This window comes from Phascolarctos cinereus, unplaced genomic scaffold (assembly GCF_003287225.1).
Source record: "Phascolarctos cinereus isolate Bilbo 61053 unplaced genomic scaffold, phaCin_HiC Scaffold_5;HRSCAF=322, whole genome shotgun sequence".
NCBI classification, from domain to species: domain Eukaryota; kingdom Metazoa; phylum Chordata; class Mammalia; order Diprotodontia; family Phascolarctidae; genus Phascolarctos; species Phascolarctos cinereus.
In genome coordinates this window covers 15706194-15725418 of record NW_027555958.1, presented here as the reverse complement: position 1 = coordinate 15725418, position 19225 = coordinate 15706194, and the positions used below count along the sequence as shown (strand labels likewise).

The 19225-nt window shown below is 41.4% G+C and overlaps 1 protein-coding gene across 1 annotated transcript; it reads left to right on the top strand.

The window, feature by feature from the left end:
- The first annotated feature begins 645 nt into the window (after positions 1–645).
- Positions 646–16420, top strand: LOC110221186 (uncharacterized). Its single transcript, XM_021005580.2, has 3 exons — positions 646–767; positions 7522–8785; positions 13052–16420. The coding sequence occupies exons 2-3, from the start codon at positions 7541–7543 to the stop codon at positions 14303–14305; spliced, it is 2499 nt and encodes an 832-aa protein (XP_020861239.1). The 5' UTR covers positions 646–767; positions 7522–7540; the 3' UTR covers positions 14306–16420.
- The last annotated feature ends 2805 nt before the right edge of the window (positions 16421–19225 follow it).

Here is a 19225-nt window from a genome sequence, read left to right as displayed (position 1 = left end):
TTCTCTCATTATCTCATTCTTCCTGTCCTTCTCCCTTATTTGCTGGTGTCTCAGAGGCCACCTTGACATTCCTCCATCAACCTTATTCCATGATCCTGCCAAATGGACCAACTCACCACTCCCGAAACAGGTGTCACCTTGTCCACCTTCCTCCCATTCTCTGGTGCAGACCTGCACAGCTTGGCAGTAGGTAGGGGCCAAAATCAAAATAGGCTAAACCTCTTCAGGCCCTAGCTAAGGAGCTTCTTTCATGCAGCCTCCCCTGATCCTCCCAGCTAGAAGTGAGCCCGCATATCTCCCAGCACTTTGTCTGCAACTCCTGTGGCTTAGGACAGTTGCCTGTGTCTCTGAGCATCTCTAAGCTCACAGACATTAGGGACCCTTGCTGTTCTAACAAAGCACAGTGCCTTGCATTCAGTAGGTGCTTCATAAAGGTATTCAAAACACTTTGAATCAGAGAGGAGATAGAGAATACCTCCTTGTTGGTTGAATGGTCAGTGATCTCAAAACTCTTTTCTTAGGCCTCTTTCACAATATCTCTTCTTAGAAATGTCTTTTATGGGAAAATGAAACAGAAAGCTTCATATCTAGTGACCTTTATTAGCAAATAAAAACCAAGGGTGGGGACTGAATCAGATATAAGTCCTTAAGTCACAAGTCTCAGTGTCTGTCCCTGCTTTTGAGTCCAACAACAGAAGCTCTGGGTCATCAAGAGACGTGTCTATGAGTGCAGGGGAGGCCAGAGTAGTTGCCCACTAACCCTAGAGGTAAGTGTGGAGCTGGTTTCTCACCGCAGCAATTGACTTTTCCTCAGGATTTGATGGATTCAAGGGGCGACAGAATCCAGTTAAGGTACCTGATACCCCTCCAACCCCTCTGTGTAAAAGGTCCTCATACGGAGGAGATTGAAAACCTCCTGGGTTGTAGGAAGGGTACCCTGGGTGGCACAGCTCTGGGCTAATTGCCAGGATGGAATCACACTGAGAGGTCAGGAGTTGAGCAGGATTTAAAGTACAGCAAACTGGAATGTTGGAAGTGAGCAAACCCTTGACCAGCCTTTCCTGGCAGCCAGCTGACTTTTCTCTGGATGCTTCTGGTACCAGGCATGGTCAGACGGTACCAGAATTGGCAGGTGTTTTCTAATCTCTATGGAAATGGAGACCGAAGCTGGTAATCTTCTGTAAATAAAAATGTAATCTTGGTTGACTGGCTTCTGCAGCTCAGGGTGGGCACTTTGGGGGAATGCTGGGATATGAGATAAAACTTGGGAGGACAAGACCCTAAGCACTGGGCTTCAAAGAGGCAGGACTTTAGGGCTAAGAATTCTAAGCCACTGCTTCCTTCCTTCCCCCACCTCCTTAAATTTATGCAGTAGCTTGGCTGCTGTGTTCAACCTTGTCTGTGCCTAAGATGGACATAGGTTGTAGTCGAGCCAAACAGAGCCATTCTCTCACCCTCCTTCTGCCCTAAAGGGGCTTCTCACCCCTCTGTCTTCCCTTGCACTGTTTTCAATGCCTGCAATGCCTGCTCCCCAACCCTCCCCATCCCACTCCCCTTCCCCTCCTCCTGGCCTGTTTTGTCATCCATCCCTGACAGCCCATCTCAAGTTCCAGATGTCCCCGGATGTTCTCACTCTAACGTCCCTCACCTCCACCCCTTACATTCTACCAATCTTCTTCTCTGGAAGCCACAGATCATGTTGCTTTGTCATTCTCTAAATACACTTTGGAACAGATGGTAGGTTGAGAAGTGGAAGACACCTCGGGGTCATCTGACAGATGGTTTTCTTCTGGTTGTTTGATAGATGAATTAATAAGCGAAAGAAAAAGAAAGAAAAAGGGAAAAGAAGGATCAAAAGGGTAAGAAAGAAAGGGGCAGGACTACTCAAAGTCCAAGAGATTCTTTGCCCCACGTCCTAGTGTTTCTCTACCACATGCCTAATTCTCTCTATCTCTGTTCTTCTCTCTTTCTCTACTTAGTATAGCTTTACTTTTTATAAAAATCTGAATGTAAGCATCCTAGAACGGGCATTTCCACATACACAATAAAACAAAAAGAGAGGATTGCATTTCTAACCACTTATCTCTATTTCATACCCTTTCACAGAAGGTATACAAGAAAGTCAACCAGGTACTTTCAATATGGTCCTCGTCTGTGCTTCCTTCTCTGGTGACCTTCCTTCACTCTTAAAACTGTTTCAATGGTAAATGTTTTCATGTGCAACTGGGAAGTAAGAAATACAGGAAATGGGGTACAGAAGTCTATCCTGCCCTACAGGAAAATAGAGAGGGAAGGGGATAAGAGAAGGTGGGGAGAGATAGAAGGTAGGGCAGACCAGGGGAAGGGGTATTCAGAATGCATGACATCTTGGGATGGGTGGAGGGATGAGATGGAGAGAAAATTCAGAACTCAAAATCTTGTGGAAGTAAATGTTGAAAACTAAAAATAAATAAATTCCTATTTAAAAAAAAACAAACAAAAGAAAAAAAGGAAAAAAAAACCCGAAAATGTTTCAATGGCCTTCTTCTTTTTTAAAAATTTTTTTTCTATTTTTCAGAGTCCTTTACTTGCTAAGGTTTTGCACTTCTTCTCTAAGAGCTTTGTCCTTCAGATTCTTCCACAGCTTGGATCTGACTTTTCAAATTTCATTTTTACTAAATTTAAATTTTATTTTTTGAATTAAATTTTTTTTCAAAGAAAATTGTCTTCTTTCCCTTTCACCTTCCCTGTCACCCCCATTAAGCAAGAAAACCAACTCCTTGTTGCAAGAGTTTTACATAATCAGGCAAAAGAAAATCCTGCATAGACTATGTCCATAATTATATATTATTAATATATGTGTGTATATACACATGTATATATAAAGTCTACTATATGTGTGTGCATACATATGCACATATATGTGTATATGTAGGTATATATACATACATATGAATTTGTATATGACTATATATATTATACATGTATGTATCTGGGTATATATATGTATATATATGTAGATATATATATATATATGTAGAGATATATATATATATATATCTCTATATATCTACATATATCTATTGAATCTGTCACCTCTTTGTCAGGAGGTGAGCAACATGTTTCATCATGCATCTTCTGGAATCATGTTCAGTCATTATAGTTCTAAAGTCTTTCAAAGTTGTTTTCCTTTACATTATTTTTTTTAAACATATCTTTTCTTTGTTTTAATCAGTCCAATCATCCTCTTACCTCCCCCTTACTGAGCTTAGGAGTATTCCCTCCCTCTAATTCCCCTTCCTACTTCTCCCTTTTCCCTCCTATTTACTTGTTGAGTCAAGTATGTTTCTGTAGCCAACTCTGTGTGTGTGTGTGTGTGTGTGTGTGTGTGTGTGTGTGTGTGTACATTCTTTGGACCAGTTCACATGAGAGTGAGGTGCCAGTGTGAGACGTTCCCTCTATATCCTCCTCCTTGTTCATATAGATGTCTGCTTCTGAGATCATTTTCCCTGACCTTCCTTTCCTGGCTGGCTGCTGCAGTGACCTTCCCCTCTCTTTCCACTCTTGAGATCATTAACACATAACAGAACCACTCCAGAGGTCTTGCCTAATTGGACTCCTCTGTGACACCTAATGATGACAGGGCTCAGAGGGGGCACATATATCATCTCCCTATATTTGAATGTAAGTACTTTATCTGTGTTTAATCCTTTGTTATTATTCATTCAATTTACCTTTTCATGTTTCTCTTCACTCCTGATTTTGAATTTCTAAGTTTCTCTTTAACTCTGGGCTTTTCCATCAGAAACACTTACAAGTCTTCTATTTCATTAAAGGTTGATTTTGCCCTGTAGCATTGTATGCAGTTTCTCCGGGTAGGTTATTCTTGGCTGTAAGCCTATATCCTTTGCCTTCTGCAGTGTCGTATTCCAAGTTCTCCACTGCTTTATAATTGTGGCTGCTAAATCATGTGAAATTTTTGACAGGGGCTCCTTGGCTACTTGCAATATTTTTTCCTTGAACTGAAGCTCTGGATTTTGGATAGGATGTTCCTGGGAGTTTTCATTTTGGAGTTTCCTTCAGGAAGTGACCAACATATTCTTTCTATTTCCAATTTTCCTGCTGAATCTAAGAACTCTGGGTAGTTTTCTTTATAAGATTTCTTGAAATAGGATGTCTAGGCTCCTTTTTTGGTCATGGTTTTTAGAAAGTCCAATGATTCTTAAACTTTTTTTCTCCTTGAGCTGTTTTCCAGGTCAGTTATTTTTGCCATGAGAAGCCTTACATTTTCTTCTATGTTTTGGTTTTGGCCATTTGACTTTGTTTTTTAAAATAAATTATTTTTTTATTTCATTAAATATTTCCCAATTACATATAAAAGGTTTTTGAACAATCATTTTTTAAAATTTTGAGTTCTAAATTCTTTCTCTGCCTCCCGCTGCTCCTGCCTCCTTGAGAAGGTAAGTAATTTGATTTTAATTATACATGTAAAGGAATGCAAGCCCTATTTCCATATTAGACATGATGCAAAAGAAACACAAAATAAAACAAGAAAAATAAAAGAAAGATTTCTAAAGGTATGCTTCATTCTGAAATCAGAGTTCCGCAGTTCTCTCTCTGGAAGTGAATAGCATTTTTTCCTCATGGTTCTTTTGGAATTGTCTTGGGTCATTGTCTTGATCTGAGTAGCTAAGACCTTCACAGTTGATCATCCTCACAATATCGCTATTCCTGTGTATAATGTTATCCTGTTTGTACTCACTTCACTTGGCAGGACTTCCCAGGTTTTCCTGAAAGCACCCTGCTCATCATTCTTCCAGCACAATAACATTCCAACATAATCATGTGCCTCAACTTATTCAGCTACTTGATGAGCATCCTCTCAATTTCCAATTCTTTGTCACCACAAAAGAGAATGCTAGAAATATCTTTGCACAAATAGGTCCTTTTCCTTTCTCTTTGTTCTCTTTAGGATACAGGCCTAGTAGTGATATTGGTGGCTCAAAAGGTATGCACAGATTTATAGCTTTTTGGGAGTATTTCCAACTTCTTCTCCAGAATGGTTGGACTAGCTCACAACTCCATCAACAATGCATTAAGTGTCCCAATTTTTCTACACCCCCTCTAGCACTTATCATTTTCTTTTTCTTTCCTGTTAGCTACCTCAGAGTTGTTTTAATTTACATTTCTCTAATCGGTAGTGATTTAGAGCATTTTTATGTGACTATTGATAGCTTTAATTTCTTCATCTGAAAACTCCCTGTTCATATCCTTTGACCATTTATCAACTGGGAAATAGTTCTTATTTTTATAAATTTGGCTCAGTTCTCTACATTTTGAGAAATGAGACCTTTATCAGAGAAACTTATTACAAACATTTTTTTTCCTCAGATCTCTGCTTTCCTTCTAATTTTGGCTGCATCGGTTTTGTTTATGCAAAACCTTTATAATTTAATGTAATCAAAATTATCCATTTTACATTCTGTACTGCCTTCTATCTCTTTTTTGGTGATAAATTCTTCCTTTATCCATAGGCCTGAAAGGTAAAATATTCCATGCTCCCCTAATTTGCTTCAGATATCACTCTTTCTGTTTAAGTAATTTATCCATTTTGACCTTTACTTGGTATATGGTGTGAGATGTTGGTTTATGCCTAGTTCTGTCAAGCTGCTTTCCAGTTTTCCTCATAAGTTTTGCTAAATAGTGAGTTTTGTCCCCAAAACTTGGATCTTTGGGTTTACCAAACAATAGATTACTATGGTCATTTGCTAATGCATCTTGTGTACCTAATCTATTTCACTGATCTACCACTTTATTTTTTAGCCAGTACCAGATTGTTTTGATGGTTTTTCTTTTGGAGTACAGCTTGAGATCTGGCACTTCTAGGCTACCTTCTTTCACATTTTTTTTTCCATTCATTCCCTTGATATTCTTGTTCCCGTGGCTCTTTATTCAATGTAATCTTCTTTCATTGTGATCTGAAAAGGATGCACTTAATATTTCCACTTTTCTGCATTTGGTGGTGAGGTTTTTATGCCCTAATGCATGGTCAATTTTTGTGCCAGTGCCATATACCACTGAGACACAGGGGTGTTCCTTTCTATTCCCAGTTAGTTTTCTCCAAAGGTCAATCATATCTAACTTTTCTAAAATTCTGTTCATCTTCTTAACTTCTTTCTCATTTATTTTTGGTTAGATTTGTCTAGTTCTGAGATGTGAAAGTTGAGGCCCCCCCCCCGTATGGTCTTTTATTATCTATTTCCTCCTGTAATTCATTTTTTTTCCCTTTAAGAATGTGGATGCTGTGCCATTTGGTGCGTATACGTTTAGTTTATTACTTCAGTGTCTGTGGTTCCTTTTAGTAAGATGTAGTTTCCTGGCTTGTCCCTTTTAATGAAGTCTTCAGCGCTCCCAAAGTAGTCTAACCCAGGGCAGGTTGTCCCCTGATCTAAGCTCTGCAAGTTCCTGACCTGAGTTTGGATATGAGTAAGACTAGACTGCTGCTGGACTCAGCCTCATCAGCCAGCTGGAGAGCTCTGTTGGTTCGGAGTTACAGAAGGGCGGGTTCCCTTTTCATCTGGAGTTTCTACCTTGGTTATTCCCCTGTGTGCTGGGCTAAATGCTGGAACTGAGTCCCAGCTGTAAGCCTTGAGTCTGATCCACGCTGTTGCTGCTGCTATTGGCTTCTGAAATTCCTTAGTGCACAGTCCAAAGCCTCCCTTGCCTGGGGAAAGCACCCTGCTATGCAGATCTCCTCCTCACTCCACGCACTTATGACTCACAAGGAGGTAGTAGGTGACAAAGCAGTCAATCTGTACCAGTCAATCCCTTTCGGTGTCCTGGTATGGGTCTGGTGGTGCCACAGAATGAATATGGGACCCACTCTCGTCCTGATATACAGCCTCTCTCTGGGTACTGGAGTGCTTTGTCTGGTATACTCTTGGTTTGACTTATTCCCAGTGTCTGAAGACATCTTTATATGTCTCTCCCTATGATGATAGGGCTGGAAAAATGACTCGCTGTGACTTCTGAATTTCTGCATCAGGATTGAGGCTGGTCCATACTCTCTTATCTATTTGAGGGAGTTTGTGGAGTGGAAATCACTGTACTACTTTTAGTACTCTGCCATCTTGACTCCACTCCAATTTAATAAGTTCTTAAGAAATTCTTATATATTTGACTTGACTTTGGGAAGTTTTACCAAGTAGAATTGTGGAACCATAAGACCAGAAGAATATTCTCCTTTCCCCTCTTCTTTCCTCCATTACTCAGTCCACCAGAGCTAATGAAAACCACCACCAAAATTTATTGACCATTTACAAAGTACCAAATGAAGGCTAAAGAAGAATATAAAACACACTTACTGAATTGAGGGAGACAGATTAATACTCGAAGAGGAAAAACTCATAACGGATGGTAATAAACGATTGTTTCTTTAGGAGGGAAAGACACCTGAGTCTGATGGCTTTGGTATCAGCTGATTCTAAAGGTCACTTTGGTGGCCTGCTCTCCTTCACCTTTCTTATTCTTTCCTTTCTTCAGAGATCTTCATTGACCAATCATGGACCATTCATCCTCCTCTTTACCTTCTGAAGAAAAACCAAAGATTTTGGCCTCAGATATAATACCTGATTGCAACAATACAGAGACTGGGGGGAAAGACTTACTGCCTCAAGAAAAAATCACTTTGATCAAATCAACCCTGCAGGAGGGGAGACTTGAAGAAGTCGTATCGTTAATCAATAAGATGATTGAAGACATGGATAATGCAGTCCTGAACATTGCACTGACGGGGGAGTCAGGTGCAGGCAAGTCCACTTTCATCAATGCCTTCCGGGGGGTCGGGCATGAAGATGAGCATGCTGCTAGCACTGGGGTGGTGGAGACGACGACAAACGTCACTTGTTATGAACACCCAGAGCTTCCTAATGTAAAGCTATGGGACCTGCCAGGCATTGGCACCCTTAATTTCAAACCAGAGAATTATCTAGAAAAAGTGAACTTCAGTCGCTATGATTTCTTCCTCATCATTTCCTCATCAAGATTTCGAATCAATGATGTGAAGCTTGCCCAGAAGATCAGAGAGATGCGGAAGAAGTTTTACTTTGTGAGGACCAAAGTGGACATTGATTTGCATAATGAAAGGAGGGCCAAGCCCAGGACCTTCAAGGAGGAGAACGTTCTGCAGATGATAAAAACCAACTGCCTACAACATCTGCAGAAAATAGGGATTGAGGAGCTGAAAGTCTTTTTGATTTCCAGTTTTGAATTAGAATCCTATGATTTCCCTAAACTGAAGGACGATTTGGCAAAAGAGCTTCCAGAGCACAAACGCCATGTCTTTTTTCTGTCCCTTCCCAATATTTCCGAGGATATAATTGAGCAAAAGAAAGCTAGTATTCAGGAAAGGATCTGGCTGGAGGCCTTGAAGGCTGGCGCATGGGCCGCTATCCCTTTAGTGGGTGTCTTTAAAGAAGAAGATATTGCTCAATTAAAGTATCATTTGATCAATTATCAAAGAAAATTTGGAGTAGATGATGCATCTCTCCTCAAGACCTCCCAGGCATCCAATAAGCCTCTAGAAGAGGTGAAGGCCCTTATCAAGTCTCCTCATCTGTTCACAGTTAAGACAGATGAAAGCATAGGCGAGAGACTGTTGAGGTATGCAGAGCTATTCTTCTCAGTGAATGGAGGTCTACTTGCCCCTGGCCTCTACTATAGAAAGACTTACTGTGCACACTTGCACTTCCTTGAGACAGTGGCCAATGATGCTAAAATTCTCCTCAGCAAACTATGGGAAACCTCTGTTTGAAGAATACTGGACAAACACGGGCCTTCTGGCAAAACAGAGGACCCGGCGGGCCTAGAGCAATGACCTTTGTTAGGGCTGGCCAGGCCCATCCCCCTCCATACTATCAATGCTAGTTTGATTAGAATTCTAATGGGGAGGAAAAACATAAAACCTCTGATTATGAGTTAAGCTGTTAACAGCCCTCTTCATATTTCATTTCCCTTATATAATTTTGCTGATTCTTCACACATAGTAAATCCTTAATAAATGGTTGGTATAAGAAATGATGAGAGAAGAGGTTTCAGAAAAGCCTGGGAAAGATTGTATAAACTGAAGCAGAGTGAAGCGAAGGGAGCCAGGAGAACACTAAGCACAGTAACAGCAACATTGTAACGATGATCAGCTGTGAAAGACTTAGTTACTTTGACCGAGACAACATCCAAGACAATGCTAGACCCAGGATGAAAAATGCCGTCCACATCCAGAGAGAACAGATGAGCTCTGAGTGCAAATTGAAGTATGGTTTTTCCAGTTTATTTTTCTTGCTTTTTGTCCGCATAGCTAATGTGGAAATAGGTTTCACATGATTTGACATGCCTAGTTGATCTCATATTGTTTGCCTTCTGAATGGGTGAAGGAAGGGCTAGAGAGAGGGAGGGAATTGGAAACTCAAAAAAAATTTTAAATGCTACAAATAAATAAAAATGCTTGTTGCTTTGCCTTCTTGCGTTGGTATTGTCCTTACTTTGGTCAAAGGCATAGGATTTCTTTTAATAATAACTTTTATTGTAACTTTTGTTTTGACGTAATCCACATTTTGCAATGTAGCCCTTCCCACTTCTCCTCCCAGGAGCCATACTTTGTAATGGAGAATCAAAGACAGGAAAAGGAAATGAATGTGTGCCGTTATGTGTAATGTTCCATACCCGCAAACCTCTACATACCTAAAGGAAGGAGAGGACAACAGCATATGACCACTTGACTAATTTCAACAATATAAAATTGATAGAGACTAGTCAGGTGGGAAAGTGTATCAGAGCCACAGATGTGGAGATGCTATTACTACTACTACTACTACTACTACTACTACCACAACCACCACCACCAATACTATTACTACTTACATAGAATTTTAAAGCTTGTAGCACCCCTGGGATAGAGTGTTTGACTTGAAGTCAGGAAGACCTGAGTTCAAATCCTGCTTCAGGCACTAACTGTGTCATCCAAGCAAAGTCATATAATTGCTTTGAGCCTCATTTTTGTTTGTATGATGACACTAACAACTACACTTGTCTTAAAGGATTGTTGTAAGGACCAAATGCGGTAACATGTGAAGCATTTTACAAACTTTAAAACTGAAAATGGGCAGCCCAAGGAATGATGAGTTCCTCATTCCTTTGGGTCTAGAAATGGACTGGATAAGAATATGCCGGGGATGGTGCAGAGGGGACATGACCTCTAAAATTCTTTTCAACACTTCAATTCTATGATCCAATGATTCAGAAATGCAAAGGCATAAATAATATGGAGAAGACCACTTTTCCTCTTCTCTTTACTTCCATCTCTTCCTCTCCTTTCTCTCCTTTTGCTTCCCACTTTCCTGTTTTTCCCCTTCCTCTTCATTTTCCTCTTCTTTTCCTCTTCTTTTCCCTTTCCTGTTCCCACTTCCCCTTCCTTAAGCCTTCTTTTTCTCTTCCCTATCTCTTGCCTTTGAACTCCATTTCAAATCCAGTGATCAAGTTACTCAGAACCATTTCATGGGAGGAGAAAATAAAACAATATGACACATACGTCTTTGTGCCGCTGGTCAACTTTTAAAATTGTTTCCTATCTCTATATCTATTTGCTTTTCCCCCCCTCCCTTCTCTGTCCCTAGCTATGTGGTGGACTGGATAGAGCAGGGGAGGGAACCTGACATGTGGCTACCTTCAGTGTACACAGTTTTCCAAATGTGACCCGAGCAGGGTAGGGCTATCACCTCTGTCGCTGGGGACACTATGCTATCATGAATTTATCATAAGATTGCATTGGCTAATATCAGAAAGTTCACCACACATTTTACATTGCGATACTTCAATGGCCATATCACTTATGATTCTATTTTATGGTTACCTGCTCTGTACTTTATACTGCTCCTATACTATGAACAACGTGAGGTTAGAGACTCAGTTTTACTTAATCTTTTCTCCCTCCCACTGCCTACTGCAATGCTATGCACTGATAGGAATTGACTAAATGGTTTCTATTCATTGCTGATTTACATTGTGCATGAAGATGATTGAAGCAGCTAAGTGCCTTCTTCTTCCCCTTATATAGCCTATTGTCTTGCTATGTGCCATCTCTGGTTTTTATGCAGATGATTTTTGGAACTCGTGTGTGACTTTACATCTGTCTCTATTAAATCTCATTTTATTTAAATTGAACCATTATTGTGGCCTGCTGTGAACTTTCTTGATCTCAGTTTAATCAGCCAATGTTTTGGTTATGCCTTTTTTTGTTTCCTGTCAGGTACAAATGTAAAAAAATATGGCATCTACACCTTCATACAAATGGGGCCCAAGAGTGGTCTCAGACTCATGCCCGGGCAGTGGCACTCTCTATCTTTTTCTGTCTCTGTCTCTCTCTCTCTCTCAAGTGGGGCTGATCTACTCACCCCAACTTATCCTCCTATTCCCAGAGTGGGAGGGCTGGCCGTGGCTATGAAAACATGACTGCCACTCAACCTCTCTTTCTCTCAGAATCTCAGGGATAACCTTGGTGCATCCTATCAGAAGGTTAATATGGTGGAGGATAAAGGAAGATTCACTCCTATTCTTGACACTCTAGCTTATGAGCCCCCAGCAGTGTACTTCCCATGGACATGAAATTAACTTCCAACAAGACAAAAGGAGAAATGATTATAACATTTATTCAGTAGATGCCAAAAATAAGAATAATCAAAATATGACAATCCAGCCATAAATCTGAGGCCCATTCTCCCACCAAAGTACACAAGGCTCATGGTGGAGAATGAGGATGATAATATTTTTATTAGTGTTTATAGAGTATCCATTACATGCCAGGCATCATTGTAAGCATTTTATAATTATCTCACTTGATCCTCACAACAACCCTGGGAGTTAGGTGCTATCATTATCCATATTTTACATATGAGGAATCCAAGGTAACCAGAGGCAAAATGACTTGCCCAGGGTCGCACATGCCCCTGCCCACTTATAATCCCCGCATGAAGGGAGGCTGTGGCTGGAGGATCTCTTGAGCTCAGGAATTCTGAATTGCAGTGGGCGAAGTTGATCATGTGTCCTTATTAAGTTCAGCATTAATATGCTGAAGGGAAGGGAAAGGAAGTTTGGGTAAATGCTTGTCAGGCCTGTTGTAAATAATGGTTAGGGTTAGGGTTAGAGTGTGCATTTAGGGTTAGGGTTATTCAGGTATGTTATAGTATTCATGTCCTTGAGGAAAAACGAGTCATTGATGCCTTGATGTTAGCTTGGGACCCAAGGTCAATATAAGTCGGATGAGAAGGTCATTGAGGCCCCTTCCAAGTATGAAATTCTGTAAATACAATGGAGACATGTAACTAATTTCAATAACCAAAGGGTTAAGTTTTGGTTCTCTGGTGGTGAAGACCCTTAAGTGTTGGAACCAGAGTGAAGACAGAATTATGTCCAGTGTTATTTGCAACACTGGTTTGAACTAGTCGTGACCTTAAAGAGTGTCTAATATGACCGTGTCATTTCACAGATGAGGAAACTGAGGTCAGAGAGGCCAAGACCCTTCCCAAAGACCCAGAATCACGAACAAAACTCAGATGTTCTGACTGGTCATTCAGTCAACAAGCATTTATTAAGTGCTTACTATGTCCCTGCCCTCAAGGAGCTTACAATTTAGTGAAGGAAAACAACACACACACACACACAGAGAGCTGAACAAGTTTTAGAGTGGGGTGGCTGGGGAAGAAGGGATTCAGCAGAAGAGCAGGATGGAGTCCGGTTCAAGGAGCACATGGTGTTGGGAAAGGAAGAGGTGGCTGGTTGTCCTCTCTTTATTAGAGGTCTTCAGTCGTCCAATCAGAAGGACAGGAGGTCCTAAGGTACTGATGAAGTATAGGTATGAAAGCTGACGCAGTCTCCTTGGTGAGGAGTTTTCTAATGAGGAGTTTTCCTGGGGGCATGGTGGATTCTAATCCAATGATTTTTCTCACATCTAACATTAAAAATCCTTCTACGATGACATCATTGAACTAATCTATTTTTCTTGCCCTCTCAGGTCCTTTTATGATTTGGCATCATGGAGGTTTTTGGTATTGCCATCAGTGGTAAGGATCTTCAGAATTTAGCCTCCAACTTTATGCCATACTATAAAATGGTAACCAATACAAATGGCGACCTTTTGCCTGAAGATACTATTACCTGGATCCAGTCAGCCTTGCAGGAGGGAAGACTAGCGGAAGTGGCTTCCAGGATCCGGGAGACACTGGAAGCATCAGAAAATGTCCCCTTGAATATTGCTGTAACAGGGGAGTCTGGGTCTGGAAAATCTGCTTTCATCAATGGCCTTCGAGGAATTGGGCACGAAGAAAAGGACTCTGCAAGCACTGGGGTAGTAGAGACTACCATGAAGGCCACTCCTTACGAGCACCCTAAATATCCTAATGTGAAGCTATGGGACTTGCCAGGCATTGGGACCCCTGATTTCCACCCCGACAATTATCTGCATCAAGTGCAGTTCAACCAGTATGATTTCTTCATCATCCTTTCAGCTTCAAGGTTCACAACCAATCATGTAAAACTGGTCCAGGAGATAAGAAAAAGGAAAAAGAAATTTTACTTTGTCAGAACCATGGTAGATATAGACTTGTATAATGAAAGGAAGTCCAAACCCAAGTCTTTTTCTAAAGAGAGAGTTCTGCAGAGAATGAGAGACTACTGTCTGCAAAACCTCCATGTTGAAGGTGTGAGTGAGGCACAAGTCTTCTTGGTGTCTAACTTTGATTTGTCTGATTATGACTTCCCAAAGCTGGAGGAAACGCTGTTAAAGGATCTCCCAGCTCACAAACGTCACACTTATGCGCTGGCCCTCTCTGTTCCTTCTGAGGCTGCCATTGAGAGGAAGAAGGCTGCCCTACGAGAAAGGATCTGGCTGGAAGCCTTTAAGAATGGTCTTGTGGCCACTGTTCCATCAGGAGGCTTCTTTATTAATAACTTAGATACATTGGATAAACATTTGAAACATTATCGAAATGTTTTTGGGGTGGATGATGCATCTCTTCTCCAGGTGGCACAAAAGTTGGAAAGACCCGTGGAGGAGATCAAGGCCACCATGAAGTCTCTGGATTTAGTGGCACTCATTAAGGAGGAAAGTGCCATGGGAAAGCTCCTAAAATTGGCTGAGGGCATCTCCTCTGCAAAGGGATTCGTCATGGGTGCTGGCTTCCATTTTGGAAAGACCTACTTCATACATTGGCACTTCCTTGATGTTGTGGCTGAAGATGGCAAAAGCCTCTTGCGAAAAGTTTTAGATGGCCCTTTTTGAGGCCTTTCTGATGGCCAAAAGATGATGGTGGGAAGGACCCACCTGACTCAAGAGAATAGCAGGGAGTACTATAGCACAGGGGTGACTTGGTGAGCACTTGCTTCTAGAATCACATCCTCTCTACACCCATCACCTTGAGGTGTTTGTACTGCATCAAGACTCTAGCCTACCAAATTGAATTGGTAATGACTGTTGTGACCCCTGCTCATGTTTACTTCAACACTTCAAGGATCTGTGATTTTTGTCAGTGAAAACACCATTCAGATACAAGTCATACTCCTTTTTGTAGCTTGATAGATGGATTGCTCTCACTGACTTGACGCTGACCTTCTGGTAATGAGGATCTCACAACAAAGTAAGACAAGTCCTCAAGGCAACAAACATGCCCAGGTCAATATTTGAAACCTTTGATTTTGGTAGAACTTTGTAGCATTTGTACTCTACTTATATTGGCTTCAAGAACTCAAGGTCACCTCTACATGACTAGGAGGCATCAGATTAAGACTTTTGTGGAAGGCTCTATTTCATATTCCAACACCCCAGTAAAACTGTGATGTCATTGTAGTGGATACTTCCTTCACTGTGGCAGATAACAATCTATTTGTGTCTTCCTAACCTGGACAGACCTTGTCCACACTATTCTAAAATTGCAACATAGGGGAAGTGGGATGGGGCTTGGAAAAAATAGTGCTTCTCATTATATGAGCTTATTTGGATACCCAATGGAACATGGTGAAGAGAGAGCTTGGGACAGGAGTACCGGATACTGGATTCAGACAGAGAGGACACGCATCATGTCTCATTTCCTGTGTAACCTTAAGCAAGTCAGTTTACTCTCTAGGATTCAGTTTCTATCCAATTGATAGAGTGAACGACCTATCAATATATGTTCTTTTGTCCTTGTGATCCTATGAAAGGTGTCTATTGATTATCTTTTCCTCTTGAGAGGTGACTGACCATCTTTCTAACATTCATTCATTTTTGTGATGACGTCTTTTATATAGCTTGTCCTGCACAGTTATTCCTTTGTTATCTGCTAGGAGGTGCTCATACTTCTGACCTATCTCCATTGCCCTTTGGTGGCTCTCAGCTTTAATTCTTGAGAGACTAGCATTCAACGTTTCTGAGAGAAATGATTATTTCTCTTGTATTTAATAGCTAGCTGAATTAGGACCAAGGTTTTTCCCTTTCTACTTCCTCATCTAGAAATCAACCAGTAGGGGGCAGGTAGGTGGCATAGTGGATGGAGCACTGGCCCTGGAGTAAAGAGGACCTGAGTTCAAATCAAGTCGCAGATCAGACACGTGACCATTACTAGTTGTGTGACCCTGGGACAGTCACTTGACCCCAATTGCCTTACCAAAAAAAGAAAAAAAGAAAGAAAGAAATCAACCAGCGTGGGAAATCTTCGGCATAGATTTACCCAGGTTAAGATCTAATCAAAGACAGTAAAATAAATTCTAAGTTTGAGTGAATGAGAGGATTCCTGCTCACTGTGTTTACTCAGACAGGTCTGGGAAAATGTGACTTCTCCCTTTCATCAGACAGGCGATATGGAAATTGACAAGTCTCTTTGAACAGGACTTGGGTGATCCGAATCACTAAGCCCGAGATGCTCACCAGAATGAGCTCACATCCCATTATAACATTCATTTCCTCATTCGTTGTCAACCAACCAGAGTTGATTGCCACCCTCAGGAGCAGCCACTCTTCCAAGGGCATATAAACTGTGAGCCCCAGCCATGAGGGATCTTTGGCACCTGAGACTGCCACTGGACCCCCCCCCCTTTTTTTAAGACAGTTGTGGTTAAGTGACTGGCCCAGAGTCACACAGCTAGTAAGTGTCAAGTATTTGGTCTGAGGTCAGATTTGAACTCAGGTCCTTCTGACTTCAGGGCCGGTGCTCTATCCACTGTGCCACCTAGCTGCCCCACATCTCTTTTATTAATAACATGCTGGCATTATTACAAAATTATTAAAATACCCAGAAAGTATATATCTCAAACTTTTTAAACAGTACAATTCAAAGCTGCACAATAATGCCAGATGAACAATAAATGTATGCACCTTTATTTCGTGGGAAATTTGGGGTCATTAAAAGAACTTTGTAATGATCGAGCGTCATTTATCCCACTTTCCTCATGTTCTGTTTTGGTCCCAGCTCATTTTCATATGCACTATCTGTCCAAGATCACACACACACACACACACACACACACACATATGTATACATACATATATGCATATGTATGTATATGTATACACGTATGTGCATTAAAATGTGTGTATACATATATGCATATGTGAGTAGAATAGCTTGATGCTCCTTTCCTATATATATATACATTCATATATGTTTATATATAAATACATTTATCTATGTGTGTGTACGTATATGTATATATATACATGCACATACAAGTGTATACACATACACATATGTACATGTGTGTATACATGTGTGTGTATATGTGTGTCTGTGTACATGTACACAGAGAGAGAATTGGTTTTCCATCCAACTTGGCCTCATCGTGTAGATGAAGGTATTGCTTTTCCACTTGGCTTTTGAGGCTAATCTCTTTGAGGTCACTGCAGGTCTCATTTAGCAGGTCCTAAAGCGCTCGGCAACTCCTTGCGCTCCAAGACCAGTGCCCTTTCTGCCACCCCACAGTGTCCCTGGGAAGAAGCCAAAATAATTGTCTTGAGACTGATGGGGACTTAGAAGAGAAGTGAAGAGAACCTGGAGTTCTTCTCAGGGTTCTGGCCCTGGGGCCGTGTTCACCAGGGCAGAAAACACCACCCCTGCATTTTGGGAAGAGAGGGAAGGCAGGGTATGAAGCTTTTGGAGTCACAGTATCCCAACCTGATGTCACTGATGGACATGAGGCAAGCAACAGTGGATCTGTGGAAAATGCTATCCACATCCAGAGAAAGAGCTGTGGCATCTCAATACAGATGGAAGCAGACTGTTTTCTCTTTTTTGTGTTTTTTTGTGTTTTTTCTTTCTTGTGGTTTTTCCCTTTTGCTCTGATTCTTCTTTCACAACATGACTGGGTCTACAGAGCCATTGTGCTGACCTCATTGTTGTATGCCTGTGAATCCTGGACAGTCTACCAGCGCCATGCCAGGAAACTGAATTGCTTTTCATTTGATTGTCTTGGGAAGATTCTGAAGATCACCTGGCAGGATAAGGTACTAGACACTGAGGTCCTTTCTTAAACTAAACTGTCAAGCAGTCAAACTCTGCTTCAGAAAGCGCAACTCTGATAGGCTATTGTTCGAATGCAAAACGTACACTTGCCAAAAAGACCACTTTATGGAGAACTCACACAGGGCAAGTGTTCACATGGTGGTCAGAAGAAATGATACAAGGACGCTCTCAAGGTCTCTTCGAAGAACTTTGGAATTGATTGTGTGACATGGGAGGCACAGGACCATCCAGCGTGGTGTGCCCACATCAGAGAAGGTGCTGTGCTGTGTGAGCAAAGCAGAAATGAAGCAGCTCAAAAGAAACACGAGATGCATGAATTTAGAGACATCTCTACTCCAAATGTTCACATGGACTATTTGTGCCGGACCTGTGGCAGAGCATTCCAAGCATCAGCCACAGCTGGACACACCGAAACCCAACTCTAGCATTGTGATGTCATTTTGGTTCTCTTTGAAAATGAAAGACAACAACCAATGTGTTTACTATGATCATGCATGTATAGCCTATATCAGATTGCATGTGGTCTTAGGGGAGGGGAGGGAGGGGGGGAAAATTTAGAACTCAAAATCTTATAAAAGTGAATGTTGAAAAACTAAAAATAAATAGATACATAAATTTTTAAAAAGAGCGAGTCTGAGACCTGGGAAAACTTCCATCAGCCTGGAGATTTGGTAGCAAGTTCCACAAGGAAGAGAGATCTGGGAACCCAGAAGAACTGTCCTCTTTCCTACTCCCCAACAGCCCAGTGTCTGTGACAGACAGGGAATTCACATGCCTAGCCTTTTTGTATGCACACGCGGCCAGCAAAGGTGCAAAGATGTCAGCTTTCACGTTTTCCTTTAGAGGGTACCCTCAGGGTCAGTGGAAGAGATGGAGAGGAGAAACATAAATTAGCCTAAAGAGTATTCCTCATTGTGGCAAAATACTGTCTGGAAGTGGCGCCATCTTGTGTCAGCTTGCTTCATGATGGGATTTCTCTCTGTGGAAAAAAAAATGGTTCCAGAGTGGAGACATCGCTCTCCAGGCTCCTGGTCGCTTCCTCTGATTGGGGCATATCTACTAATGTGATCCTGGGATGGAAAAGAATCTCCCAACTTCCTGGCATTTCAGCAACACAGAACATTCATCAAGTATTTCCAGTACATACCACATCGTGCCGGGCAATGCAAATACAAAATGACCCAATACATGGGAGGAAATGTAGTGCCATGGAAAAGTCTTAACTATTGAGTCATTGGAACTGGGTTCCAATCTTGGTTCTGCTACTCACTACCTGTGTGACCCTGGGCAAGTCACTTCTTAAGCCTATTTCCTTATTCACAAAATTAGAATATTGGGTTAGATGACCTCTGCGGTCCTGTCCAGTTTTAAATAGGATCCTTTGAACTGCCCTCAAGGAGCTTCTATTCTGCAGGTAGATGGGGCCGGATATCACATATAGTGAGATACCCCTAATGCAAATGGAATGCAACAATTCCATCTTGCTTATCAAACAGCAAGGGAATTTTGGTGGAGGAGGGAGGGATCACTAATTGCTACTAGGGTCATTCATAGCTTCATGGAAGACATAGCACTTTAGCTGAGTCAGGAAGGGACACCAAGGTTTCAGCAGATGGACCTGTGGAGGTCAGGAGATAGCAGAGAAAGGGACGTCAATGGGAGATCAGGAAAGAACATGTAGATCAGATTGGTTGAGATGGAGAGAGCAT